The sequence below is a fragment of the Cupressus sempervirens genome, chromosome 10 (assembly GCF_028749045.1).
Source record: "Cupressus sempervirens isolate cs-2001-9-10 chromosome 10, ASM2874904v1, whole genome shotgun sequence".
NCBI classification, from domain to species: Eukaryota; Viridiplantae; Streptophyta; class Pinopsida; order Cupressales; family Cupressaceae; genus Cupressus; species Cupressus sempervirens.
Genome location: NC_143127.1, coordinates 528,431,615 through 528,458,319, shown reverse-complemented (window position 1 = coordinate 528,458,319; position 26,705 = coordinate 528,431,615). Strand labels below are relative to the sequence as shown.

The 26,705-nt window shown below is 38.0% G+C and overlaps 1 protein-coding gene across 7 annotated transcripts in view; it reads right to left on the bottom strand.

The window, feature by feature from the left end:
* Nucleotides 1–983: 983 nt before the first annotated feature.
* Nucleotides 984–26,705, bottom strand: part of ATSPO11-1 (Spo11/DNA topoisomerase VI, subunit A protein) — a 314,730-nt gene continuing 289,008 nt past the window's right edge. For 6 of the 7 annotated variants that reach the window (XM_089803821.1, XM_089803825.1, XM_089803822.1 and 3 more), the window contains 4 exons: nucleotides 1,897–2,017; nucleotides 1,681–1,744; nucleotides 1,435–1,547; nucleotides 984–1,292 (listed from right to left, as the gene is read on the bottom strand). In XM_089803821.1, the coding sequence (XP_089659947.1) occupies nucleotides 1,231–1,292; nucleotides 1,435–1,547; nucleotides 1,681–1,744; nucleotides 1,897–2,017 (360 nt within the window). In that variant the 3' untranslated portion in view covers nucleotides 984–1,230. Of the gene's footprint in view, nucleotides 1,548–1,680; nucleotides 1,745–1,896; nucleotides 2,018–26,705 lie in introns of all 7 variants that reach the window. The other variant, XM_089803823.1, reaches the window with a different exon arrangement.

The window sequence follows — 26,705 nt, the reverse complement described above, 5'->3', positions numbered from 1 at the left end:
TTAGAATGGAAAGGTGGACTTAAGGCAATTAGGTACTCTGGAAGGTCGCCTCTGAGGTCTACTAGAAGGACATTGCTGAGTGTAATCTTTGTGGGGTCTCACAAATCTGGTGTGAACCAAGATAGTGCAGAGAGACTGCTTCGATCCTCAGGCAGGAACTGTAAGACTGAAGAAAGAGGTGATGAGCTATATAAGGGTCAATGTTGAGCAAAGCTAGAGTTGTATACTGTGCTCGTGAAGTTGCATGGTCTCCTGAAGATAGAGTGCAAGACAGTGCTGGTCTTGTCCTCCCTACCAATCTGGTGATCAGTCTGAATACGCAGCTGATGAGAACCCACACTAAAAGATCCCAAGGACATGTGAAGAGTGTGAGTCCAACGATGAGTGAGGTACTAGGGACATAAGATGATCCTGTCTTGGATATCAAGAAAGTACTCAACATAGAAGGCCATGCACGGACAGAGACCACCTTCCTCCAAGTCGTGATAACATGTTGTCTATAGATGCCAAGTCTAACATGCTCATGCAACTCCTGTTGAGGTGGAAGATGGGCTAGAGCGTCCAGAGAAAATTGGAAGGGGGGAAGACGATCCAAACTAATACCAATCGAGCCCAAGAGAGCAAAGAATAATCAAATTGTCTCCAATATTTTATATTTAATTTATAAATCTAATGCAAATTATAAATGAAATACAAAATCAACAAACCACCAAATCAAACACAAACAAGATATTAGATCAATTATCAAATCTATGATAGACAAGTAAGAAAATATGTGAACATAACAAAGAACTAGATTGAATGAAATATTTTGTACACTGTACTTTCTATTCCATAACAGATGACCAGATTAAACATCCCAAAAATAAAACTACTCACAATCTAGATATATAATTAGATCTAGTATTTAACACAAGTTACTTAATAAACAATTATATTATATCACATTTGAAAGCCTAGCCATTAAATTTTATGAACCATCATTACGAAACTATTCCATTGTTTTATTAACAAACCTCACACCCTAATAAAACCAAAAAATAAATAAAAGAGAACAACCACACCCGTTTTTCAATTATCTGTGACTAATACTTGTCAATATTAATATTGCTTAAAAAGAATTTTCTTACACCATTCAGTTACATATCTAAATGTAACGAAATTTTGGGCATACTCTCGTATCATTCTTTTTCCAGAACCTTCGCGATTCTACGGGATATATTGTAACCACTAAATATCCTTCCATAAAATCAAAGACGGAAATTCATCTCGTGACTTAAGCAATGCCATTCCTGTAAATAAATGTAACTCAATGTATCTGTGTTTGACTCTATTTCAGAAGTCAGGAAAAGAACTAAACCAGTTCAAATTACATAAACGGCTGTAAAATGACTTTTGTTACAAACCAATGCAAATAGATTCAAATGTACAAACCATTTTTAATCTTTGTTGGAATATATTCCTCTGATAGTAGAGAAAATGATGAGGCCGATATTGCCTCAATCTCAAACTTGACACCTTTGGCGCACATTATGACCAGTTGCGATCTGTTAAAAAGCATAATTATGATCATATGACTTAAAGATCCATGGATGTCTAGCATTCCTTAAAGCTCAAATTCAATTTATCAGATAAAGTGCCCCCAATTCAAATATTGCTTGTACTCATCAATTTGTATACCTCCATTCTGGTGCATGTTGTTTTAAATAGCATCTTCGAAGCATGGTTTGGACTTTCTTCTTATCTGGGCATAACAACAAATACGATCAAGCAAAAGAAAGGTCACTGATTAAAAACTCCTGTAAAATCCAGAATAGGTTTTGAACTTTTGAAATATAGCTGTAAAAGGAATACGCAAACATGCAAATGATGCACTAGTAAAGTACTACATATTACCTGCCGTTGTGAATGGTAGTAGGCATCTGTCTGGAATCTGGTAGGTGTCACAATCTGATGGGAAAACTCCAAGCCAACGAATTTCTGGTGCTGACAATGCTTTAGCATCATAAGCCATTTGCTTCACAAAAAATGCATTAATCTTTCAATAACTGATCTTCATCTGTAATAGATCCAAATACATGTTTCATAGTTTGTAACGGCATTCACAAGTCCAAAGCTTATCTATCATTCCAAGTTGTAAAATACTGTGCGCGATCTTTAGGATTCCTAGAGAAGCACGATACAAATGAAGATCTTTATTTGCAAAGAAAGATAAGCATGTGATCATACAAAATCTTCTATTAAAACCTTTGGAATAACATGTAATCTTTTATGGGCAGTTTCTTTGTCTTGTAGATTTTTGTATGGGACAGGGACTGCTCAAAAACTGCACACTGAGAAATCTTTTTTTACTTATTGAAATTGACTTCCTTGAGTCTAAATCAAAATCTGTTTTTCCCTTTCAGAACTTATTAAAAAACCAATGAAGCAATACATCTAATATAGAATTTGTTCGTGTAAAAATACATGACCAATATGCTACTAAAACAATATTAAAAAAGACTCCTTACGTTAACATGCTAGAGTCTAAAACTGATCAATAAAACAATAAAAGTAGGCGTCAAAATTACTACACAGGTTATCCAAAATATAGTCTGAGCTCTCTAAAGATAGTCAATATAACTACACAAAATATCATGTTTAAAATAGTAATGATCAGTACTAAGAAAACTTATTTATAAATAAAAACCTATTTTTAGTTTCCAATGCGGAGACTAGGACAGCAGAAAATGACAACTAAACAAATATTGTTAATATCAGCTGCATCATTCTAATGAGTATAATGCATATAAACACATCTTCAACAACAACTACCTGCCATCTTCATAACACCTATCTATTATCTTCAGAGATACCACTTGACATCTTCAATAGCAAAAGCTTGACTTCAACATCAGTAGTTTGACTTAGGTCGGCTTCTCCTAACTTGTTTGCATTTTGTTATTTAATATCAAGTCTTTGTTGTCCCCTTGTTGTCAAATCCCTATGTCTGCAACCTCTCAAACTTAAATGTATTATCTTTCCAAGTCCTTCTGTCATAATATCTACCAATTGCCCTTTTTCACCTGCAATACTGAATATCAACATTTTTTCCTTGTACCAACTCTCTTGCAACATGCCCCTTCAGTTCAATTTGTTTTTACACCATTGTCACAAAATAAATTATCTGTTCTCACTGATATTTGAGAAGTCTTCTTAACCAAACTGCTTATCTCCAAGCTAATGTTAATACACCATATGTTTTTTTGTACTTGATAATGCCATTATATTTTGTTCTTCTGAACTTCATGTAACCAAGACACTTCTATGCAATGTCATGGGCGGCCCTTGTGACCAAATGATTTACTTTTCTTTTCTTTTTTGTAATTTCTGAGTTTTCTATATAGAAAATTTCAAATAGATATAGAAATTGACAGAAATAGAGATATTCAAAATGCAACTTACAACGGCCGTATTGAGAACAACTCAAATATATGTGTGTTCTTATTTCTAATTCCAATGATTCTGAAGTACATTAATAGTAGATCATGATAACGTTTTCTCAATAATTATACATAATAGCAATGCCAAACCCATGACATCATTCCCTTGATGATTACGGATAATAGAAGACATGCACAACCTTCTTTCTATAAGCCTCAGTCCTGTATAGCCCCCTTGCAGCGCTTTCAGAGCTGTATGGCACATACAAGAGTTTGTAGACCTGCACAACTTTCCTGCAGATGATTTTACCAACCTGTATGGCTGCGAACTAGACTTGTATGACCAACATACTCTGGTTATAACCCCTTAATATGTTCGGTCAGCATACACTAGTTGATATGCAGCACTAGCTGTTCAAACACATCCTCCAACAGCTCAAATCAATCACCTTATATGTCTGAAACTTTTTAATGGAAATGAACAGATTGAACAAAGCAATCAGATTTTGCCATGGCACTCAATCAAATTCTCAGACTGTCTTCCAACAACATAGAGATCACTAGCAAAGAGGGTTTTTGCCATCCAAGCCCTTGAAGATAAACTCTCCACTTAATTTTACAAGGAAAAAAATCAATCCAATGTGCATGAAAGTGAGTTGTTGGAAATCTTTTATAACACTCATAGGAGCTCCTTCACTCATCTTACCAATGTGGGATAAACAAAATCACTTTTGCCCTTTCCTATTTTTTGGGGATTTTTCTTTCTTATCCTATTTTCTCATGATTGTTTTACCCCTATTTTCACACTTTTGTCACTTAAAATAACTTTCCCTTTCAACTTAAGTCCTCATTTACATTTTTTTCTTCAATGTTTAATTAAATAAAGGGACTATAAAGATTTCTCACTTAACTATAGTCCCACATTAATAAGGTTAAATACTTATATTTATATTTAACTTTTACAAACTAACTTTATTAAAACCTTCTATCAATATTAATCAATTACCATTGACATGAACTGCCATTGAAGACATTGACCATGCCCAAATGACTTACTTTAAATAGTATGTCCAAAATTGTATCAAAAATTAGAGAAAAATTGTAAGTAGCAATATAAAGAAATTCTATAGAAGAGAATATGAAGTGAAAGGAAAATATTTAACTGATAAATGTGTTAAGAATACAAGGAAAAATGTATATACTCTAGCAAGCAAGGAGTAGATGGTGTGGGAAATAAAGCTATATCAGATCTGGATATTGAAAGAGGTGTTAACACAGATATAGAAAAGATGTGAACACAAACATACTATGAATTTAAAAAAATGTGAATAATGTGCAAAATTGTTGAGGAGAATAAAACCATAGTTACACCACCCTGTGAGACGGGGGGATGGCGGGAGGACAAGTATCCGAGACGGGGGGACAGAGGGGCCTTGATTTGGGGATGGCGGGGGGACACGGGGGTGGCGAGGGGAGCAAGGGTGTATATATTATACATATGGTACTTAAACTGCTACTTATGAAAAGATTTACTACAATTATACAACATAAGATATAAAAATATAGCAAACTTAAACATTGAACATTGCATTGAAGTTTTGAACTAGAACATCATGATTCACGATTAAATGACAAACAACGAACATTGAACATCAACAAATGAAAGAGTGTCAAATTATATAATTTTAAATTTATAATATATATCAGTCTTTAGATATAGAAATGCAAATGTGAATAAAAATAAAGAATAGAAGGCTTTTGAACAAAGGAGGAAGGAATGGGCCCCACATCCCATTATAACAAAAACAGAACCAAAAAAATATTAAAATAATGCCTTATTTTTAAAATTTTTTAATGTCCCCCATCTTGTTGCTACAAGAGATGTCTCAGCATTCCCCTTCGTGTCCCCCGCACCCACAAGGGACACAAAGATGTCTTGTCGTCTCACCATCTTAGGTGGAGGTGGCACTCTGAGTGGCCCCGCCCGAAACACCGTCCCCCCGTCTTGGGTCCATCCCAATTATTTGGGGGGGGTGACAAGTCTCTGTGTTACACTGAATAAAACGTAGGAAAAAAATATATGCACTTGGGATAATAAATTATTTTATAACGAAAGTTCATGTCATTTGGGACATGAATTCTCTAATTGAGAGATGCATCATTTCATTTGGTGGTGAAGATTTAAATTTAGTAGCATTTAAAAAAACATAATGTGGAGGAAGTTTAGAGAATTGCACGACACTATAAAGATAAAAGAACTTTATCTATAGTTATTTTGAAAATCTGATCTAGTTAAGAACTCTATCAATTCAAACAAATATCATTTTGACCAACCTTTCGAATGATTAAATTTTGGACTCCGATAATTTTGATGAATCCTATTGTGATAAACTTAACAAAGATTGAAAATAAGTTAGTATGGAGTTTGATTTTTACATGATGTTGTAAATGTTTACTTTTAAGGATTTGGAACCCCCTGTATTTGGCAACGATTTTATATGTTACAATTCCGATATGCACATTATGATTTTGTTATTTTGCAATTCTTATGTATAGGGATGATGCAATTTAAGGGGGGGGGGAGGAGTTAACCTTTGCAATTGTGATAAATTAAGATGTTATTCGAAGAGTGCATTAATGTGTTGCCTTTTGTCATTATATATTATTTTGGTTTAGTTTGATTTATTTTAAATTATTTAGATGATGTTTGGTGAAGTAATTTGAGTTGAACTATCTTCTAGTCTATAGTGTTAATTAGAATATTAACTTTACTCAATTTTAATTATCCACTAAATAATATGTATAATTACATTATAAAGTTAGACTAGACATTTCAAAAATATTATTGAATACAATTATTAAACAATAAAAATAATAATAGAATTGTTAAAATAATATAAATAAAATAAATATTCATAGATGCCACAACCTTTTATTATGTACTAGTGTGTGAATGTGATGCTTAGATCAAAGTTCCATGACTCAGATTGGCTTATGAGTTGGCAATGCCGACTCGACTCCTGACTCGCTAATGACTAGGCAATACCTTGACTAGGATTCGACAAAACAAAAAGAAAACTTGTTTCATGCACCCATCATTGAATAAATCTTTTAAAAGACATTGTAACTATTACATGACATATATATATTTTCCTTGCTTGTACATATGTCCTCAGCAAATCCAAGATCCCCATTGAAGTGTAGAAAATCATGTGAAAATATTATTGACATTAGTTAACAAAATAACACTAAGACAATCTCTATTATATTGTAGTTGATCAAACTTGTAATGCACAGTTTTCTAAACTATGCCTTACATCTTGCACGAGCCATAGCTTAGTGATTGATGCAAATTTATTGCATTGATTATATACTTCTGAAGTTGGGGACTCATAAATGAGCATTGCAACTTCTTCCTATGGCATATTAGAGTAACTATAATGCTATATTGAACTATTATAACTTTAAGATAAAGAAACCCTTTTCTACAATATGCACAAGTCATGATCATCTGTTTCAACAAGCCATGGCATCACTTGCATGACTTGGCCGAGTCATGCGGGTCGTGGCCCGTGACCCGTTGAGTCATCGTGATGGGTCATGAAAAGCTGCCAACGACTCCACGGCCTGTGACCAACCTAAACTCGCATGATTTGCCAAGTGTTATGGAACACTAGTTTAGACAATGGTGGTCGAGTCATTTGGAAAATTGAATAATTCTAAAATTGGACTACACATAGAAATAATAATTACTAATATAATTGTTAGACATTGTATCTAATTAAATACACCTTAAAATAAATAAATAATACAATCATTAATAATTAAATGAGATATATATAATAATGATATAAATAAAAAAATTAGTAATAAATATTTTTTAAATAAACTATAAAATATTATAATTTTATCAAACATGGCTAATCTAACCTAGCCGACTAAACAAAAGAAACATTTATAAATAAATGACCAAATCTATGTAGCTGACAAAAACAAAGAAATATATATTCCTCTATTAAAAAATAAACCATAAGACAATCCAATTTTACCAAATGAAGAGGCAAATGGAAGCTTTGCGTATAAGGTTGGAGGATAAACATCCCAGATTGGAGTGGTGATGGATACCTCTAGTGCACCACATTCATCATTATAAATCTCAATTGAGCGTCGTGTTTGTAAGGCAGTGAAGATTTGATAATTTATTCTTACCTTAACTTCAGAAAGCTCAGTTGAGCAGATGAATATCAAATTAAATAAGCATGTCATTATAAAATGTGGATCAGGAAGAGCTTCACATCAAATTTCATACTTATAGATGCTTTCAATCAGACAGTAGATAAGTTATAACTGATTATGCCTATAGTAGGAAAATTTAAACAAAGTTATTGCATGATTTTAAAGGCATCGGTTAGAGATAGCAATAAAGGATTTACATCAAAGGAGTCACAATAAGATCTTATATATATATTTATGATAGTTGATTAAAGAAGGAATAAACTTGCAGAATGATACCCCTTACTTCTATTTTGTGCGGGTAGATAATAGCTTAAACTCATATAAACATAATTTTGATTTAAGACAATCTCCTTCAAACATCTATTATGTCATTAACTTCTACATCCAAGGTCAAATCAAAGGACTATATAATCAGTACCGTCTAATAGATAAATTTCTGTGGATTAACCTTCTTCAATATCCAAAATATACATTTGCATTGATCAACCTCTCTATGATCTAACTCATTAAAATAATCTAACTCATTAAAATAAGGATATTGTTGTTATTTACATCTGCAAATCATATGTTTGCGACAAAAAAGAGAGAATTATGTGCAAAATATAGATAAAAGGAAGTTTCTTGCAAATTGGGTTTATAAGGATTTAGTCCAAAGTCATACCCTTAAAGATTACATGTAAAAAACAACCTTTCCTAAGAATTAAATCGCATGGGCTTCACTTACTGAACTTTAATCATAGCATGTACATTCAATCCCCTTACAACATGAAGGTTAAACTACCAGTAAGATAGTTCTTAACAAGTATATCCTAACTACTTAGTGTGAGTTACTGTCAAGTTTTCAAAACAACCACATAAGAATGAAACTATTTTGATTTCGATCAAAAGTAATTAGGATGAACATTTTCCATTTTTGGGGAGTATTATAAGAAGAAAACAACCTAGATTTGGGCAGCAAAATCTGAATGGGACTAATCTGATTTTGGACAGCCAATATGAATGGAGCCATTCATAGTTTGGGAAACAAAATGAAAACTATGAATGGAACCGTTCAGATATTGAGCAGCAAAATAGGCATAGAACCATCCAGAATTTTGAACAGCATGGTAAGAATAAAGCCCTTTTTGGGGCAGCATAACAAGAAAGAAAGTCTATTAATTAAATAAGCATCCACTTCTATTTTATAATTTGTCATTAGCATGGAAGAACATCTATCATGTGTACAACAGTCATCACATTTATAAATAATCTAAGAGCACAGCACGGAAGGTAAAGACTCAGACACAGTGATGTTTATACACGATCTTATGATACTAAGGCCTGATTTGTATTCTGTGCAGTATTGTCTTAACCTCTGAGGCAGAGTTTAAAAATCTGATATATATATAAAATCTAACAGAAGAGAACTTTGTAAGAGCACAGCCTCCGCAATACATCTACAAAAGGCTTATAGTTCTCTCAGAAAACTGTGAGTATATTTAAAACAAGTTGCTCAAGATTAGTAACAGCAGCAGTTGCATATTTCAGCACAACAATATATGGCATTATTTACTATTAATTTATGCATAGTTCAATTTATAGCTATCAGCAACTTATCGCCGAGGGCTCAAAAAAATGTCAGGCAAATATTGGAGATAAGTTGAGAACTTAAAGAATTGCTTTAATTTAATTGGAAATACATTCTTATGCAAAATTCAACAAGGAGATGCATCTAATGAGTCGGTAAATGAAGGCAAGAGCCTACAACACAACTAGTAAATTGTGAGCCTCTTAATCGGTAGGTCTTGAGTTTGAATCTAATCAAGCTTAACCAATAATTGAAATAATTAATTACAACAAATAATAATAATTAACCTTGGCTTCGGCCTCTTACAAATCCAAAATAAAAATGAGTCGGTAAATGAGTAAACAATCCAAACAAGCTGATCTAGGTACATGTAAATGCAAATAGGATACAAAATTGCATCCTTGTTTACCGTATGGATTAATTAAGAAATGCACACAGGAAATAGACACGAACACCGAACAGCAAATTGCAGAACTCTTATTATTATTCGCATATACCAACAGTACATTATGCTCCGATGATAAGATATGATATCAGATCTCCTTACAATGCTTTCCGAAGGGGTTATAAATACTTTCCGAAGAACTTTCCCGAAGGAGTCTGTCGGCCAAATACATTATGCCCGCTACAAACTGTTTACTCGTCAGCTACATAACAAGACTTTTACCGAAGGGACCTATCGGCCGATACACAATTTCCTTCCGACAACATCATCCCCCCCAAAAAGAAAAGTCGTCTCCTGACGACAACAAAACAAAACTCAAACAACAAATACAACAATATTGATTTGCCACATCACTTTCACATTCATCCCGTTGCATCTATAGCCTTGGCTAACACAATACTAACTCCTCAAGCTGACCTTGATAGCCACCTGTGCTGCTTTCTCTGCTTCCAACTCCTCGGTACCCTGAGCCAAGTGTTGCTGCACTGCCTCCAACTGGATGATCAGCTCCTCCCAAGCTCTCTATGCATCCACCAAGACAGCCTCACAGCCAACACCTGCTCCCACTGCCTTTGGTAGACAGACACTCCATGCCTGCAGCAACTTCAACTCTTCTCAACTGGTCAGACTCCCACGACTGATATCCGCAACGACTGGGGGTCCAGGGGGCAACGCCCCCGACGGGGTCGAGGGGCAGCGCCCCGGGTGCCCTCCCGCAGGGTCCTGGGGCAACGCCCCTCGCCGCCAAGACCAAATTAGCACTCTGAAACCCACACAAAACTGCACGGAACACACCATTTCTGTCATTTTCTGCTGATTCTACACTCTTTCTGGCAATCGCTGATGCTTTCCCTTCCCTATGGCATCATCTGATACTCATTCTGAGCAACTTGATTCTGTCATCGTTTTTTTTTTTTTTTTTTTTTTAATTTAAAAAAAAATAGTCAGTTTTCTCTTCAACCGTCGTCACCGTTGGTCTGCAGTGACGAAGGGGTCTCCCGAAGGCCATTTCCTGACGCAAAAGTCTTCCGCTCGTGATATATTTTCAACTTCGACCCATTCACCACCTGAGGCACTTCGTGTCCATCCAAAGTCCATAATTTGATTGCTCCATTGTCCCCTACTTCCCGAATCTGATACGGCCCGACCCACTTAACCTTGAACTTGCTTGGGTTGATCTCATTCCAATCATCGTACTTCAACACCCACTGTCTGAGTTGAAACCTGCTACGCCTGTTCTGTGTCATCTCCATACCGCCCAGTTTGTTCCCGAAGCTCCGTAGCATGGACTCCATCAGTTGCCCCTTCTGGCTGTGAATAACACGTCCACTCCGTACTACTGCAACTTTTATTAAACCCTTCCTCTTTCTTGCCTGTGCAGAGCGTATCGTGTGTTTTCCTTGCCGTCGGTACCTTTCTGCTATATCTATGGTTCGACGTAATACTTTCTTCCTGTGCAGTCGTACAGTAGAAACTTTCCTTCTTTTGGGTTCGTACTGTATGTTCTGTCTTTTAGCTTCAGTCATATCCACGTTTTCTTCTTCGGCTTCTCTATGTTGCTTTAGACATTCATTTCCTCCGTCGGCTTTTCTGTGTTCCTTCGGACATTCATTTCCTCCTTCGGCTTCTCTGTATTCCTTCGGACATTCATTTCCTCCTTCGGCTTCTCTGTGTTCCTTCGGACATTCATTTCCTTCTTTCTTACCTTCGTCGATCCTTAGCATATTACAACTTGGAAAGAGCTCGTAGTCCTCTATCTGCCAGTGGTAAAGACCATTTACTGAATCCAAATCGTCATCTCCTTCCAGTCGTAAAACTCCCTCTTGATCCGGTTCCATAATTTGCCCCTTTTCATCCTCTTCTCCCTCAGAATCTGACGAGAGGGCTTCGTCCCTGACCATCTGAGTGTGCAGGTCAATGACATACTTCTGGCCTTTGCTTTCGAGTGATAAAGTATTTTTCTTCCAATCATGCTTTGCTTTTTGCTTGTATCAGCCACCCCCGACCCAAAATAGCATCGTACCCCTTCCGCCTGAGAGGAATCACAACGAAGTCCAACAAGAATGGTTGTGTTCCGATTGTCATTGGTTGCGCTGTGAATATTCCCAATGGCTTGATTCCATGTTGATCGGCCGTTAGCAGCTGGAAGGTAGGTGGCCATAATGTCGGCCGTCCCAACTTTTTCCAAGTATCCTCTGGTAGCACATTGACACCGGATCCTCCGTCAACGATCGTGTCCGTTAGCACAGTCCCGAGAATGCCCATTTCAACAACCGTCGGATAGTGTCCAGAGGAAAGAGCTAACAACATTGGATCTTCAACACTTGTACCCCCCTGTTTGTCGTTGTCTTGCTCTACGGGTTGCTTAGCACTTGGGACTATATTTGTGAGGGTTGTACGGAGTTGAGGCATCATGAGCAACAAATCATTTATCCTGACGGGTATCTCAGCTTGCAATATTTGCCGTACAATGTTCTGTTCTGCACAGTTCCGGACGGAAGTACTCGACATGTCCTTTAGATGTGTTGTTTCTGCCTGTGTTACTTTCTGGATCTCTGCCCTTGCTTCCTCCAGTCTCTTCTTTTCTTCCGCTGGGTCAGGGTATAGCTTCACCTATTTCCGAGTGATTGCCAGAACTTCTTCGTCTGTCCCTACGGTAATCAAGTTTACTCCGGACTTCAGACACTTAGTATCATCATGATCTCCAGGTCCACACCATCGGCATAGCAACTTCGGTGTGTTCGTCATTGTGCACTCTCGGGCGAAGTGACCCCACAGATTGCATGCGCGGCATTGAACAATTGGCTGACCATTCGCATCGTACTGAATTCGACTCCTTCCTCCATTGTTGTTGTTGCCACCATTGTTGTTATTGCTGTTGTTGTTTGGACCGCGCCGGTTGTTTCTATATCCGCCTGATGTGGCACCTTCCGTATTGGTGTTCCCGTTTCCTCCTGACGGGGATGCCTCCTGTGATAGGAACACTTGTTGTGGTGTCCTTGTTTTTAAATTGAAAGGGCATTCCTTGACTGAGTGTCCCAGGATCTGACAGATTTCACAAAATTGATCTTTGGGGCAGGATCCTTTCGTATGGCCTTCTTTCTTACATTTCGTGCACCATAGATCATTGCCCTTAGCTTCCTTGTTCATGTTTTTGAATTCTTTCATCATTCACATCATGTCCTTCTGTAGAGCACGGACTTTCTTGTTGCTTCCCTCGTCATCGTCACTGCTATCTTCTCCTGAAGACTCATCGTTATCTGAATCCGATGAGCTGGTCTTCTTCTTTTTCTTTGTCTTCTGGTCACTTTCGAGGTTCATTGCCCGATTGTACGCTTCAATGTATGTCGATGGTGGCACGATCATCTTCCTCCACAGCTTCGGGTGAAGGCCTTCAATGAACCATCTTTTCCGGAGCCCATTTGCCGGTTTATTCTCCATTTTACTGATTAAGTCCTTCAACCTCCTGGCAAAGACCCGTACAGTTTCATTCTTCTTTTGCTTGGTATTGAATATCTCTGCGACAATTTCATTATCATCACGCAAAAGTTGAAATTCTGCGATGAACTCCTTCTTAATGTTATCCCAACTATTTAATTTCTATGGATCGGCATCAGTAAACCAATCAATGGCAACACCCCGTAGGGTAGCAGGAAATTGTCGGATCCATTTGTTTGTATCTGTTATGCCATTCGCCCTCCAGATCGTTTCACATGTTTTACAATGTCGAATGGGATCAGCGGCTTCATCACCATCAAATTTAGGCAATTTTTCCTTCGGACTTGCCATTATCACTGTATGTCGAGGGTTTTGTTGTGTACCTGCGCTGATTTGCACTCCCGCGCTGTTTTGAACACCCGCACTGTTTTGAGCTCCCGCGCTGTTTTGAACACCCGCGCTGTTCTGCACACCCGCGCTGTTTTCTGCTTCCGCGCTATTTGGTGAAGAAGAGGGTTCGTCAACCGAAGCTGTCCGTTCTGGAAATATATCTCGGACGAAGAGGTCACTCCACGCTCGTGCTCCTTCGGCACTCCGAGCCGTGCGAGTCGATCTCCTTCTGTCAGGATTCTCTTCCCGTGGCGTATGCAGGTTCAGAAACTCCTCCCTCGCTTCTTTCACCAAATCAAGCCGTTGTCGAGTCTCCTTCAACAATCCTTTCGCACTCTTGTTTCCGTTGGAAATCTTCTGAAACCTCCTTCGACGCTCTATCTGCTGAGCCAAAATTAAATTTTCCTGCGCAACGCGTATGTCATCTTTTTCCTTCAGCTTACTCTTATCTTTGTTCAACTGATTCAGCATTTAATTCATATCCGCCTACCTACGTGCCAGATCCATCGGGCAACGGCGCCAAATGTTTACCGTATGGATTAATTAAGAAACGCACACAGGAAATAGACACGAACACCGAATAACAAATTGCAGAACTCTTATTATTATTCGCATATACCAACAGTACATTATGCTCCGATGATAAGATATGATACCAGATCTCCTTACAATGCTTTCCGAAGGGGTTATAAATACTTTCCGAAGAACTTTCCCAAAGGAGTCCGTCGGCCAGATACATTATGCCCGCTACAAACTGTTTACCCATCGGCCGATACACAATTTCCTTCCGATGACAATCCTCAAGTGGAATGTTAATGGCTTGTAGCTATAGTGTGATAGTTTGAACTTTGAACTCTAAAGAAACCTAAAAATAGCAAAATGCCTTTGTAAAACTATAAGAAAGTACAAGTGTCAAGTACAATATCAAAATAGTCTATATCTTTCTAGTTTCTAACAATATTTTTTTTTAAATTATTTGAATTGATTGGAATTCATTTTTCCTTCACACTCAAAAAGTTGTTTATATGAAAAATGACATTTTTAAAGAGTGATGGCTCTTTTGATCAACATAAGTTTCTTTTTTGAATATGATAATAACAAAATTCTTTCAAGGCTAGAATTGTAACATCAATACCTAGAAATTTTAGTTGGTTTCGTTCAGTTTGACTCAACTTTGCATATTTTATTGAAAGACACAAATACCTCTGTAATACATATTTTTTTAAGAAAAAAATCTCTCATTTTCTATTTTTCTCGAAGCTTCAAAAAGAGACTTTGTGAAATGGATAGACAACCTATATTGAATGTAACTCAAATAGAACGTTGCATTGAATTCAATATATACTAAAAATATAGTCATTGGAAAGCTTGTTCAGAGTACTACAATATTGTATTCTTAGTTTTATAATATAATCCTATTTAGCCATTGTTCAAGACCTCTGAGGGGCATAATTTGCCAAAAATTCTAGGGACTTGTGCAAAAATGTCATTTAGGTCACCTTCGAGTGAAAACTCCCTTTGCTCGAAGGAGTCTTGTAGCCTTCACTCAAAGGGGGCTTCAAGCGAAGCCACTTGGAAAAAACTAATGGATTTTGCCTTGGGGACCTTAGCTCGAAGCCCGTAGGCACCTTTGAGTGAAGACGCTCTAACTATAGGGTAAGCCTACCTTGCCATTGGCCTGTCTAAAATTAGCCAACCTCTCAAACTTCCTATCCTTCCGTCCTCTGGTCAAGGGCCTAATGACCCCTTCCCTACAAACTTTAGGCCAATCAATTTCAGAGACAGTGTGTAATGGGGGGGTTCCCCCAGTCATGCCCTCGAATACCTTATTGGCAAGTGCTAAGGACTGTCTTTGTGTCATTTTGTCTTCTGGTCAGGGGCCAAACGACCTCTTCCCTATAGACTATAGACCACTTGGACCAAGCCTAAAAGTAGATTATAGAGGCCTACTCAATACCATCCCTCCTTGGTCAGGTTGGTTTTGTGCCTCAATTAGGTCTTGGGGGAGGACCCCCCAAACCCTCTTCGCCCCCCCCACCTAGACATTCTTTCTCTTTGACTAGCCCCTAGCCAAGTAGGGTTTCCCCCTTGATCCCCCCTTAGCTAGTGACATCTCTCTAGTGCCTTCGAGCAAAGCCTCTAGGTGCCTTTGAGCAAAGAGCCCTCTTCGCTCAAAGACCCCTAAAATGGAATTTTCTTAATACCCTGAGTTTTTTCATGACAAAAATTCAAAACCATTTTGTGGGTTCACAAAGGAGAGAAGTGAAAAGAAGGCTTGAGGGAGTACCCAACTATATAGATGAGTTGGTGGAGCCAATTGTTCCACCTCCTATCAATAGTTTCCCATATGGGATCAAATTTGAGATTGTTGCCCTTGTAGTAATTTTTTACAAACTCTTTGGCCCTATCCATGCCCTCATAAAGATACCACAATGAGGTTTTCTCCCTATCTACCGAGAAGATAACTTTAACCAAGGACTCCATCACCTACAATTGAAAACTAGAAAATGATTATCATTAGTTAGAGACTAGAGTTAGAAATTAATAATGGAAGACGATTATTGAATTCAACAAAAATGAATAGTCAACTTTTGAAGCATCTAAGTTACCTTCACAATTTTCGTAGCACCATCAAGAAAGTGTTTGTTGAAGACAATGCATGCAACACTCTAGCTATCGAGCTTCTTTAAATAGCTTGAGTTTAGCCATTTTGGATTCACAAACAATTGCTCCAAAGGATTCAAAGAATTGATAACACTTTGCAATGTTAAGAAAATTGTTACAAACCTTGTGGTAGCAGGTCTAACAAACTCCTTCCCATGGGTGAATTCTCTCATCAAGAGGAGGAGCCAAGATGATTGTAGATGTATTTTGTTATCTTTCTTGGATCGTCTACAACCGATCTCACCTAATCCAATTTTCCCATTTCCTTTGAAAGAAGATCAAGGACACACGTTGCACAAGGAAACCAATAAAGTGTGATATACTTATCTTAAAGGATCCTACCCATTGCTACGTATGCTGCTGCATTGTCAGTTATTATTGCACCACATTAGCAATCCTCAGCCCCATCACAACTTTCTCTACCATAAGAGCCAAAGTTTTAGTTGTCTTTATCTTATTTGAGGCATCCAAGGATTTCAAAAAGGCCACTTGATCCTTCGAAGAAACCAAAAAAATGATGATCTAGTATAATTTCTTGCATTTGTCCATCCATTTCAAAGTATGGTGAAGACAAACTATTTCTATTGTGATCTTTAATCATCAACCACATCTTTGATCCAAGAAACAACATCTTTGAGCAACCTACAAGCGCAGAATTAAGTTGACATTAAGCACACAACTTTGATTAAAATTTATTCCAGAACAATAAATGTAGGCATATATACAGGGAGGGAAACGTTGTTGCGGACTCCATGGTTGCCAGCTGGCTGCAAATGGAAGGGTTAAGATGCTGGAGGGAGGTAAATCTGCTTCACAAGATACAAGGAACCTGTCAGGAGGGAGGGACATTTGGGAATAGGTAACCATAATTAGCACCATAGATTGGCTATGTGGCTGAGGTTTAAGGGTACTAAGGGTTACCCTTTCCTTATTTCAAGATTTCTCGTTCTCCGAAAGACGCTTGGCACATATTAATTATGAGCTGGAAAGGCAATTTTGGGCTCAATTCAAAGAGGTTTAGGCAGAAACTTTTAATGATTTCACATCACTACGGAAAGATTTTGGGAATTTATATTTACAACGCAAACTTAAATAATTTTAATTACAAAGGCAAGTTGGGCACTAAGTATTTATGCGAAACCATGGCTTCGTATGTGTACAGACAGTTGGATTACCCAATCATCCCATACTCACATCGTTGCCATTATGGCAATAAAAAGAAAGGCTACGACCACATTAAAAAGGGCCTTTTGAATTTCACTCTATATGCTCTACAAGAAAAGCATTCTTTGCATCTCTCCAAGTATTTCAAACTAGAAACCATGGGTGGCAATATGCTCTACATTGATCCTAACAAGATTGGCATTGAGTTCAGGAACAATGTGAAGGCTATGTTTGTGTGTGAGGAAGGAGATCTGTTACAGTTCATGGAATTTATGACCGGTGGGCATGACGAAAGTATATCGAAGCAATTTCTGGTGTCTTGGAATGATAGGAAGGTTACGGTGAGAGGCCTAACATTTGAGATGAACAAATAGGTCATCTCTAAGGCCACGAGCTTGGCCATGGGGAGGAGAAAATGGAAAAAAACAAGTAAGACGTCTAACTATGAAGCCCTCAAAAAATTCTTCAATCCCCTAAAGGAACTGGTCAAGAATTCGAAATTCAAATTTCATCTTTGGAGTGCATTACATCTTGGCATTTTGAGTTGTTTTCAAAAGTATGTTTTTCTTTTGTTTTCATTTTGTGTGCTTGTTGCTGATTTTTCTCCATTTTGGAGAAGTTGCAAGTTTTTTTCCAAAAACTTGTTTTTCCTTCATTACAGGCGAAAGCGTTATCATTTTTTACATTCTATTTCCATGTCATTACATCTCACATCTCATCCGAAAAATGCGATTACATGTTTATCATCTCACTCGCCATCTGCACATGCATGTAATCCCATTTTCCATTTCCATTTTCATCCATCTCATCTTTCATTTCCATTCACACGACACGATTACATGAAATGTCTTAAGTGTAATTGCATCTAAAAGGTCCAATTTTGACTAGAAGTCACTTTTTGAAAAGTAAAAAAGATGTCATTTTCTCCTTTCCATATGCATTCGCACCTTCATGAGCAAATAAATGTTTCTGTATCTTTCCATGCTTTTCATCTTAGCCTTCATCCGCATATGCATTTAAAGTGTATCTTTCACTCACACTTGCATCTCATTTCACCCTCCACCTTCCTTTACATGTTGCATTTACATGTAATCCATTTTCCGTGCAATGACATCTTGAAAGCCCAAGTCCCTTTTTGAAAATCAGCAATTTCCATTTACATGCATTCCCATGCGCCAAGCACTTCAAAAAAAAAAAAAAAGAGTTAAAGGTGCTGATGGAAAGTTGTTCTGAGTGTACATCCGAACATCGTCAAGAAGGTTTTCAAAGTGTCAAAGACTCCAGTTTGTGCTGATCTACAAAGGAGAATTCACGACAACTTGAGCGAGAAAAGATGGATCACATCAAGTTTCCACATGATAATGGACAATTCATTAAAGAGAGCTAGAGGTTGTCAAAAGACGCAACACTATGGTTATCAACATGAATGCAGCAGTACAAGGTACAGGAACTTCCAATCCTGTTATCATCTAGGATTGCATCGTCAAGTACAAGGCCTTTCAAAATTGTTCTTTTCTCTTCCATTTTCTTTCTTCTTCTTTCATGTTCATAGTTATTTAAGATGCATTACATGATAAAGTGTAATTGCATGTAATGCGAATTGCATGTATGTAAAAGATGTAATGCAAGTTGCATGTGCAGTTGCATGTAATCCATTAGTTTCTGTAGTTAGACTTGGTCAAAGTTGGTTGAGTTGCTCCCACTTTTTCTCAACTTCTTTGCCTATATAAAGGAGTACCCCCTCATTGTAAAATCATCATTATCTTTATGCAAGAGAGCTCTGGAGAAATTGTGCCAGCAGAACTTTGTTTGTGTAGCACTATTTTAAAAGAAAGTGAATACAAAGGAGCATTTGAGACTTAACTTTGATTAAGTGAGATTGTTATTTGTGTGAATTGTAAGCTTTGCCTATAATTCATTCAAGTTACCTTTGATTCGTACTATCTTTTGTCATTGTTATTGTATCTTGTGATTGATAGAAAAGAGTTAAGAAACAATTGAATCCCGAGCTTTGACTCGGAACAATTGTGAAAATCCATAGCTATTAGCTTTGTCTGTAGCTTGGGTGTTTGTCTTAATTTGCAAAATAGTTAAATTGTTGTTACTTTTAGGAGTCTTTGTGCCCTAATTGTAAAGATTTTACCACATAGAAGTACAACAGGACTTAAAGCCAAATTGGTATGTTTTGGCTAGCCTTTGAGTTAGTTAAAATTTATCGATATCACTGTTTCCAGCTCGTCATAGAAGTGTAATTAGAGATTCACCTTGCCCATTATTCGCCTTACGAATAAGTGGATCCTTTCTTGAAAGTTAAGAAGAAAGGATAATAGTAACACCCTCTTTATAAATCTCTCAATTTCTTGCTTACCTTGAGTTGATCCAAGGAACAGTGAGAAGAGGGAGCCTTCCCTTTAAGGTAGGAGAGACTCTGTCTCACATGCTGTGGCTGTTCATCCTATTTTGTGACTGAATTTTTACCCAAAACTATCGGTTACAAAACATCCACCCAACAAGGCTCCCCCTTCTCACCGTTCCTTGGATCAATTCAAGGTAAGCAAGAAGTTGAGAGATTTTGTAAGTAATGTTTCCAATATTCTTTACTCTTATTTTTCATAAAAGAATCCACTTACCTGCGTAGCAAATAATGGGCAAGATGAAACCTCAAACTACACTTCTATCTAAAGTTGTAAATGGTGATACCAACAAACTAAAACTAACTCAAAGGCTAGCTAAAAGCATATCAGTTTGGCTCTAAGTTCTGTTTTAACCTATTCTATAAGAATAACCTCTACCATTGGGGCACAAAAACTTCTAGAAGTAGGGAATTCTAACTATTTTTTGTGAATTTGAGATGATAACACAAGCTATTGTCAAAGCTCCCAGTCTATGTATTGCCACAACTATTCCCAGTCAAAGCTTTGAATCCAATTGTTTCTTAAATCACTATACTCTATTATTAAACACACAATAGTAACATGAATCAAAGATAATAGGCACAAATTACAGTCAAAGCTTCTAATTTGCTCTATCAAAATTGCTTCTAGTCAAAGCTTTGAAATTGCTTTTTTTATTCACTTTTCTCCCAAATTCGTACTACACAATCAAAGTTATGCTTGCACAAATGTGGCAGAACTTTCTTGCATAAAACAAAAGATGATTTTTAAAATGAGATGACACTCCTTTGTATAGGCACAGGAGCTGAGAAAAAGATGGAGGAAAAAAAAGAGCAACTCAACCAACTTTGACTGAGTCTAACTAATAAGAGAAATTGTTGGGTTACATGCAACTCACATTACATGTAATTACACATGTAAGTCATATTACATGTAATACATCCTCTTTAATCACAAACATGAAATAAAAAGAAGAAAGACGAAAGAGAATTGAAACAATCCTAGGGATTGACCTGAAAGGCCTTGTACTTGGTGATGCTACCCCAGATGATCACAAGATCAGGAGTTCTGTATAGTGTTACTGCATTTTCCTTGACAACCATGGCCTTGTGTCTTTTGATAACTTCTGACTCTCTTTGATTGTGATGTTCCTCAACTCCGTGTGGGCAACTAGTTTGACCTCAAGCAACACAGTACTGTATGGTATGCTCATATAGTATGACTGTATGGTAATGATGGACTGTGGGCCGTACGGGGTTGATAAGTGTTATTCGGTGAAGAAGAGATATTGTTTCCATATGGTGACAGAGGGATGAATAGTTGATGCCCATACGGTGGGTAACTAAAGGCTGTATGGTGGATTGAAGACAAGATCGTACAGTGTGCAAAGTAGTCGTATGGTGGGGGAGTTATGGAGGCCGTATGGTGGTAGTAATGGAGACCATATGTTGGAGACTAAGGTATTGCCAAATGGAGTGCTGTAAGGGGTGGTGGATGGAGCTTGGTGTGTGTGGCAATGTAGTTGACAGAATGTACGGATGGTACACCATGTGCAGAGAAAACACAAATGTTTTCCAGAGATTGAACACAAGAGAGCAAATCAAAATTAAACAAGTTATTTCTCCAATTAGCAATATGATGGTGCTTTGACTTTCCAAATCTGAGAGAAGTATTACAGGCAATGGAATAGGGTGAGGGTTGAATCCCACCGAAAATGGAATAGCCAAATAGGGAAGGTCTTTCACTTCTGAAATGACAAACAATAATGAATCCCAACGGGAATTCGCAATACAAAGAAATAATCCAAATTGCATACCTAATGACTACCTACAAGCTGTGCTTAAATACCCGTTGGGGAACCCTTTCCAAAGGTGTACAAAGATAGCCAACGGCTACACAAAACTACGTAAACAAAACAAAAATGGGTTCGAGATATACTAAATAAATTGGTCCATTAACAATAGTTTGATTAATAATTTATTTTATAACGAAAACATCATAGTCCTCCCATCCCAAATTTTGCTTGTCCTCAAGCAAATGCAATGTCGGATGCTATAGAATGTGCTCACCCTCCCACGTCGCATCATCCAACGGCCAGTGTTTCCAATCTACCAAATATTCTTTCACCATGCGGTTCCACAGGGTCTTCTCATGTACTTTGATGACCTCGGCCAGTTTTAATATGAGCTTTCCTTCTTCATTAAGCGGTGGAAGGTCTACAGCTACTATGACGTTCTATCCTACAACTTTCTTAAGGCAAGAGACATGAAAAACATTTTGAATACAGCTCCCCTCTGGAAGTTCCAACTCATAGGCAACTTCACCGATGCAGTGAACTACCCAATAAAAGCAATACAATTGTGGCTTCAGTTTTTCTTTCCCCTTTTCCTTCAATGAGAATTGTCAATATGGTTGAAGTTTGAGATCGACCAAGTCTCCCACTTCAAAACTTCTCTCGATTCAGTGTCTATCGACATACATCTTTTGTTGATTATGTGCCCATTGTAAGTTTTCCTTCAAGCATCTCAGGATGTCCTGTCACTCCTGAAGCCAGCCCCTCACCCTTGGTGCACAATTGTCACCCAGAACTGTGTCGATGAAGGAAAGGGGTTCATACTCATATAATGCTTTGAAAGGTGTCATCCCAAAGGACATGTCGTAAGTGGTATTGTAGCAATATTCCCCTAGGTGCATCCATTTGACACACGCCCGTCGTTGTGCCAAAACGTAGTTCTAAAGGTAGCCTTCGAGCTACTTGTTTACAATCTCCATTTATCCGTCTATCTAAGGGTGGTAACTAGTACTAGGCGACAATCTTGTTCCTGCCAGCCGAAACAATTCTATCTAGAAGATACTAATAAATCGCCTATCCTGAACACTGACAATGTTTTGAGGTAACCTGTGCAGACGAAAGACTTCTCTAAAAACAGATCGGCTACCTGTGCAGCCTGAAAATCTGAGGGGATGGAAAAGAATTGTGCATATTTCGTCAATCTGTCAACCACCACGAAGATACAATCCTTTCCGTTCATCTTGGGAAGTCCAGTAATGAAATCCATTGAGATACTTCCCCACTTTTATTTTGGAATTGGAGAAGGTTGCAATAACCCGACAGGAAGATTATGCTCGGATTTGTTTTGCTGGAAGACTGCACACTCTCTTACATACTACAATATGTATCATTTAAGACCTTTCCATGAAAACCTCTCTCTAAGATGTCTGTAAGCTTTGAGCAAGCCTGGGTGTCCTACCAAGGGTGAGTCATGTACATCCTTCAAGATTTATTACTTCAATTTTGATTCCGACACTAAATATATTTGATTCTTATAGTAAATGATGTCATCCACCACTTTACTGATAATCCTGGGTGTTTCCATCCATTAGCTCACATGCAAATGTGTTATTGGAATATTCTGCCAACAAATGTGCTTTCTAATCAGCTAAAATCTAGGTTAGTAAGCAAATGCGGGTTTCCTAGACAAAGCATCTGTAACCACATTGTTCTTTCTTTTCACATATTCAATGTCAAAATCAAAAGCCTAAACCTTGCTTACCCATTTTTCTTGCCTCGAGTCCAAGTCCCATTGCTTCAGAAAATATCTCAAAGTATTGTGATTCATACGAATGACAAACTTGGCACCCACCGATATTGCTTGAACTTGGTTACTGCATGTACGATGGCCAAAATCTCTGTCGTAAATGGAATATAAGAGTTTTGTTTGCGTAAGCTTCTTGTTCTCATAGGCTATGAGGTGTCTATCTTGCATCAGTTTTGCACCAATGCCTTCTCCGGATGCGTCGCACTCCACATTGAACAGTTGAGTAAAATCAAGTAATGCAAGTACGAGACAAGTGCTCATTGATTCTTTTAGCTTATCAAAAGTGAGTTGCATCTTTTCATTCCATTGGAAGGAGCCCTTTCTTGTCTAATGTGTTAATAGGGTGCTCAGCTGAGAGAATCCTTTCACAAACCTCCGGTAATAACTGCACAATCCAAAAAATTATCACAACTCCAAGAGTGATTTTTTTTTTTGGGGGGGGGGGGGTGGGGGGTGGGCGGTGGGGGGGCAGTTAAGGATAGCAGGAATTTTCTCCTAATGAACTTGTACTCCATATTTGTTGACAACATGCCCCAGGTACAATATTTCTATCATACTAAATTCACACTTGGATCGTTTGGCAAACAAAGATTGATCCTTCATGATCCTTAGGACTTTATCCAAATGTCTAAGGTGTTCTTCCCATGTCTTGCTATAAATAAGGATATCATCAAAAAATACAAGTACTTATGCAGTTGTTTGTTGAAGATGCGATTCATGCATGACTGGAATGTAGCGGGTGCAATCGTTAATCTGAACGGCATGATCAAGAACTCATAATGCCCGTAGTGACAACGAAAGGCTGTCTTTTCCACGTCTTCTTCCCTCAGGCGGATTTGATGGTATCCGAAATAGAGATCTATTTTCGAAAATAGACTACACCATGTAATTCATCCAGCAACTCATCTATCCTTGGAATGGGATATCTATTTTTTATTGTTTTTCTGTTCAATGCATAGTAGTCCACACACATGCGCATCGTTCCATCCTTTTTAACCAATACCATTGATGATGCAAAAGGGCTAGAACTCGGATAGATCCATCCTTTCTCAAGTAGTTCTTGGGATGGCGGTAGGGTGTGGTTATGACCGCCTTAGTGCCTGCTTCCAACTCGATAATATGGTCAAACCCACGATGGGGAGGTATGCCAAGAGGAATGTCTATAAAAACTTTATCATGATCACTCAAGATATTTTGGAGATCACCATCCTGGTGAGGTGTCCATTACCCTTTGATAGGTTCTACTGAGACAAAACAATGTGCAACCCAAGCAACGTCATCATGCAGAAAAACTGCCTCCATCTGATGTGCAGAAACTTTCCTTCAGACCCTCATTTGTCATTCCACGGAGAACAACCTTCTTTCCATCGACAACAAAAGTGAAATCCATTCAGTTGAAGCTCTAAGTGTATTCATCAAGTGTCTCCATCCATTGTATGTCCAGAATAACCTCCATATCATCAAGGTCCACTATGAATAAATCCTCAGTCACGGTGTGATTTGCCATTGTGACACTTAGCTGAGGAACAAGGTGTGTGCAGGGCAGCAGGGTCCCTCCAGCAACCTTGACTTGGAATCCTACATGTGACTTAGTAGGTAGCCCTCTTAGTTTCACCAAGGATGAGTTTATGAAGTTGAGAGTGGCTCCACTATCCAACATCACCATGACTCTTTGTCCTTGAAGGGTTCCCCGTACACGAAACACCATACACCTTAGGTTCCCAGCCAAGGCGATAGATCCTTCGTGCTATACTAATGCTGCAATCCTCTCCGTACGGTTTAGATTAACCATTTTGGTGTCTTCGTGGGACTGGTTGTCATCGAAGGGTAGATCTTGTTCGTCCTCGTCATCGGACACAACTTCAATGTAGTGAATTTTTCCTTTCCCGAGACATTTGTCCCCAGGTTCCCATGGTCCCTTGTAGTTGAAACATAGTTTCTTCCTTCAGAGCTCCTCTCTGGTAGCTTCATCCAATGATGGCTTCCTCGATGGAGGTTTATTATCTATCTCTCGAGAACACCGGCGGTTTGGACTATGAGTAACCTCAAGAGGATAACGCAGATGATGATGCCATACTCCGTGCCTTCTTAATGGCTTCCGACAGGGTAACAAGATTGAACCCTTTTACCCAACCTTTCAGTGGTTCTGTCAACTCGTCCATGAAGAGCACTATCCGTCTTCTTTCAGAAATGTCCGTGACCAAAACAAAGAGTTTATGAAATTCCGCAATGTATTGGTGAACTGATCTAGTTTGCCTTAGCTGTGCCAAATCTTTGAAATTGAATTCTAGATCCTTACCATCAAATTGATCTATCAGTCTTTCAATGAATTCCACATAAGTATTTATCTGATGATGCCCTAGTGTGATGGTATCGTAATGCCACCATTCATATGCCACTCCCTCCAGGTGTAAGGCCGCAAATTTAATTGCTTCTTTTGGCATGGGATTAAGCTACAAGTAAGTATTTGCCTTCATTACCCATGCTTGCGCAAATATGGATCCAGATCCGTCAAATGGTGACAGATTTAATTTACTCAACTTCCTCCTAAGATCATCATTAAAATATCCTTTGTTTCCGCCTCCCAAATATCTCATTCTTAGATCTGCATAATCTTTGTAGGATATATCTTCCTCCAAATTCGCAATCTTCCAGTCTTCTCTCAGTTGTTCTTGCATTTCTTCAAAGGTCAGCTGCTTCCCTCCATATGGTGCCTCTGTCCATGGGGTAAAAGACGGCATGGAAGGTTGAAAGCGTGCTGGATAAGGGTTTGCTTTACTCAAGACCAAGTTCGCATGTGACCATTTTGTTCACCGGATATTTTATTGTCTGCCAACTTCTTGAGAGTTTCTTCTATGAGTCATTGAGTATCATTGATCTGTGCCTAATTCATTGCAAGTTCTCTCAGTAGTACTGATGGAGCCAAAAAATTTAATCTCCATTTGTGAAATCATTTAAGAGATAAATGATGAAATGGTATTATCAATGTCAAAAAGCTTCAGCATTGTTATGACAAAATTGGTACTAGAGGCGATTGAAATATATAAAACATATAAAGGAGTTATGAATATGAAGGTCATATAAACATAATTGTCAAAGAGCCTTCAAGGAATGAGGATTAATAGCTTCTAAACACACAGGAAGTACAATATCAATCAACAAAAGAAATTCTAGGCATGCTATGATTTAAATCAGAATGAATGAAAATGTATTATAAACAACAAATCACATACAGAAAGGAAATTAAACTTGTTTGACCTGTAATGACCTTTCGTGATTATCTACTCTCATCCCCAATGTTGGATACTTTTGAAGTATAGGAATTGATCTAGATCATGCCCACACATTACTAGTACCATTCTTACTTGAATTTGAGGGTGTTGGAGA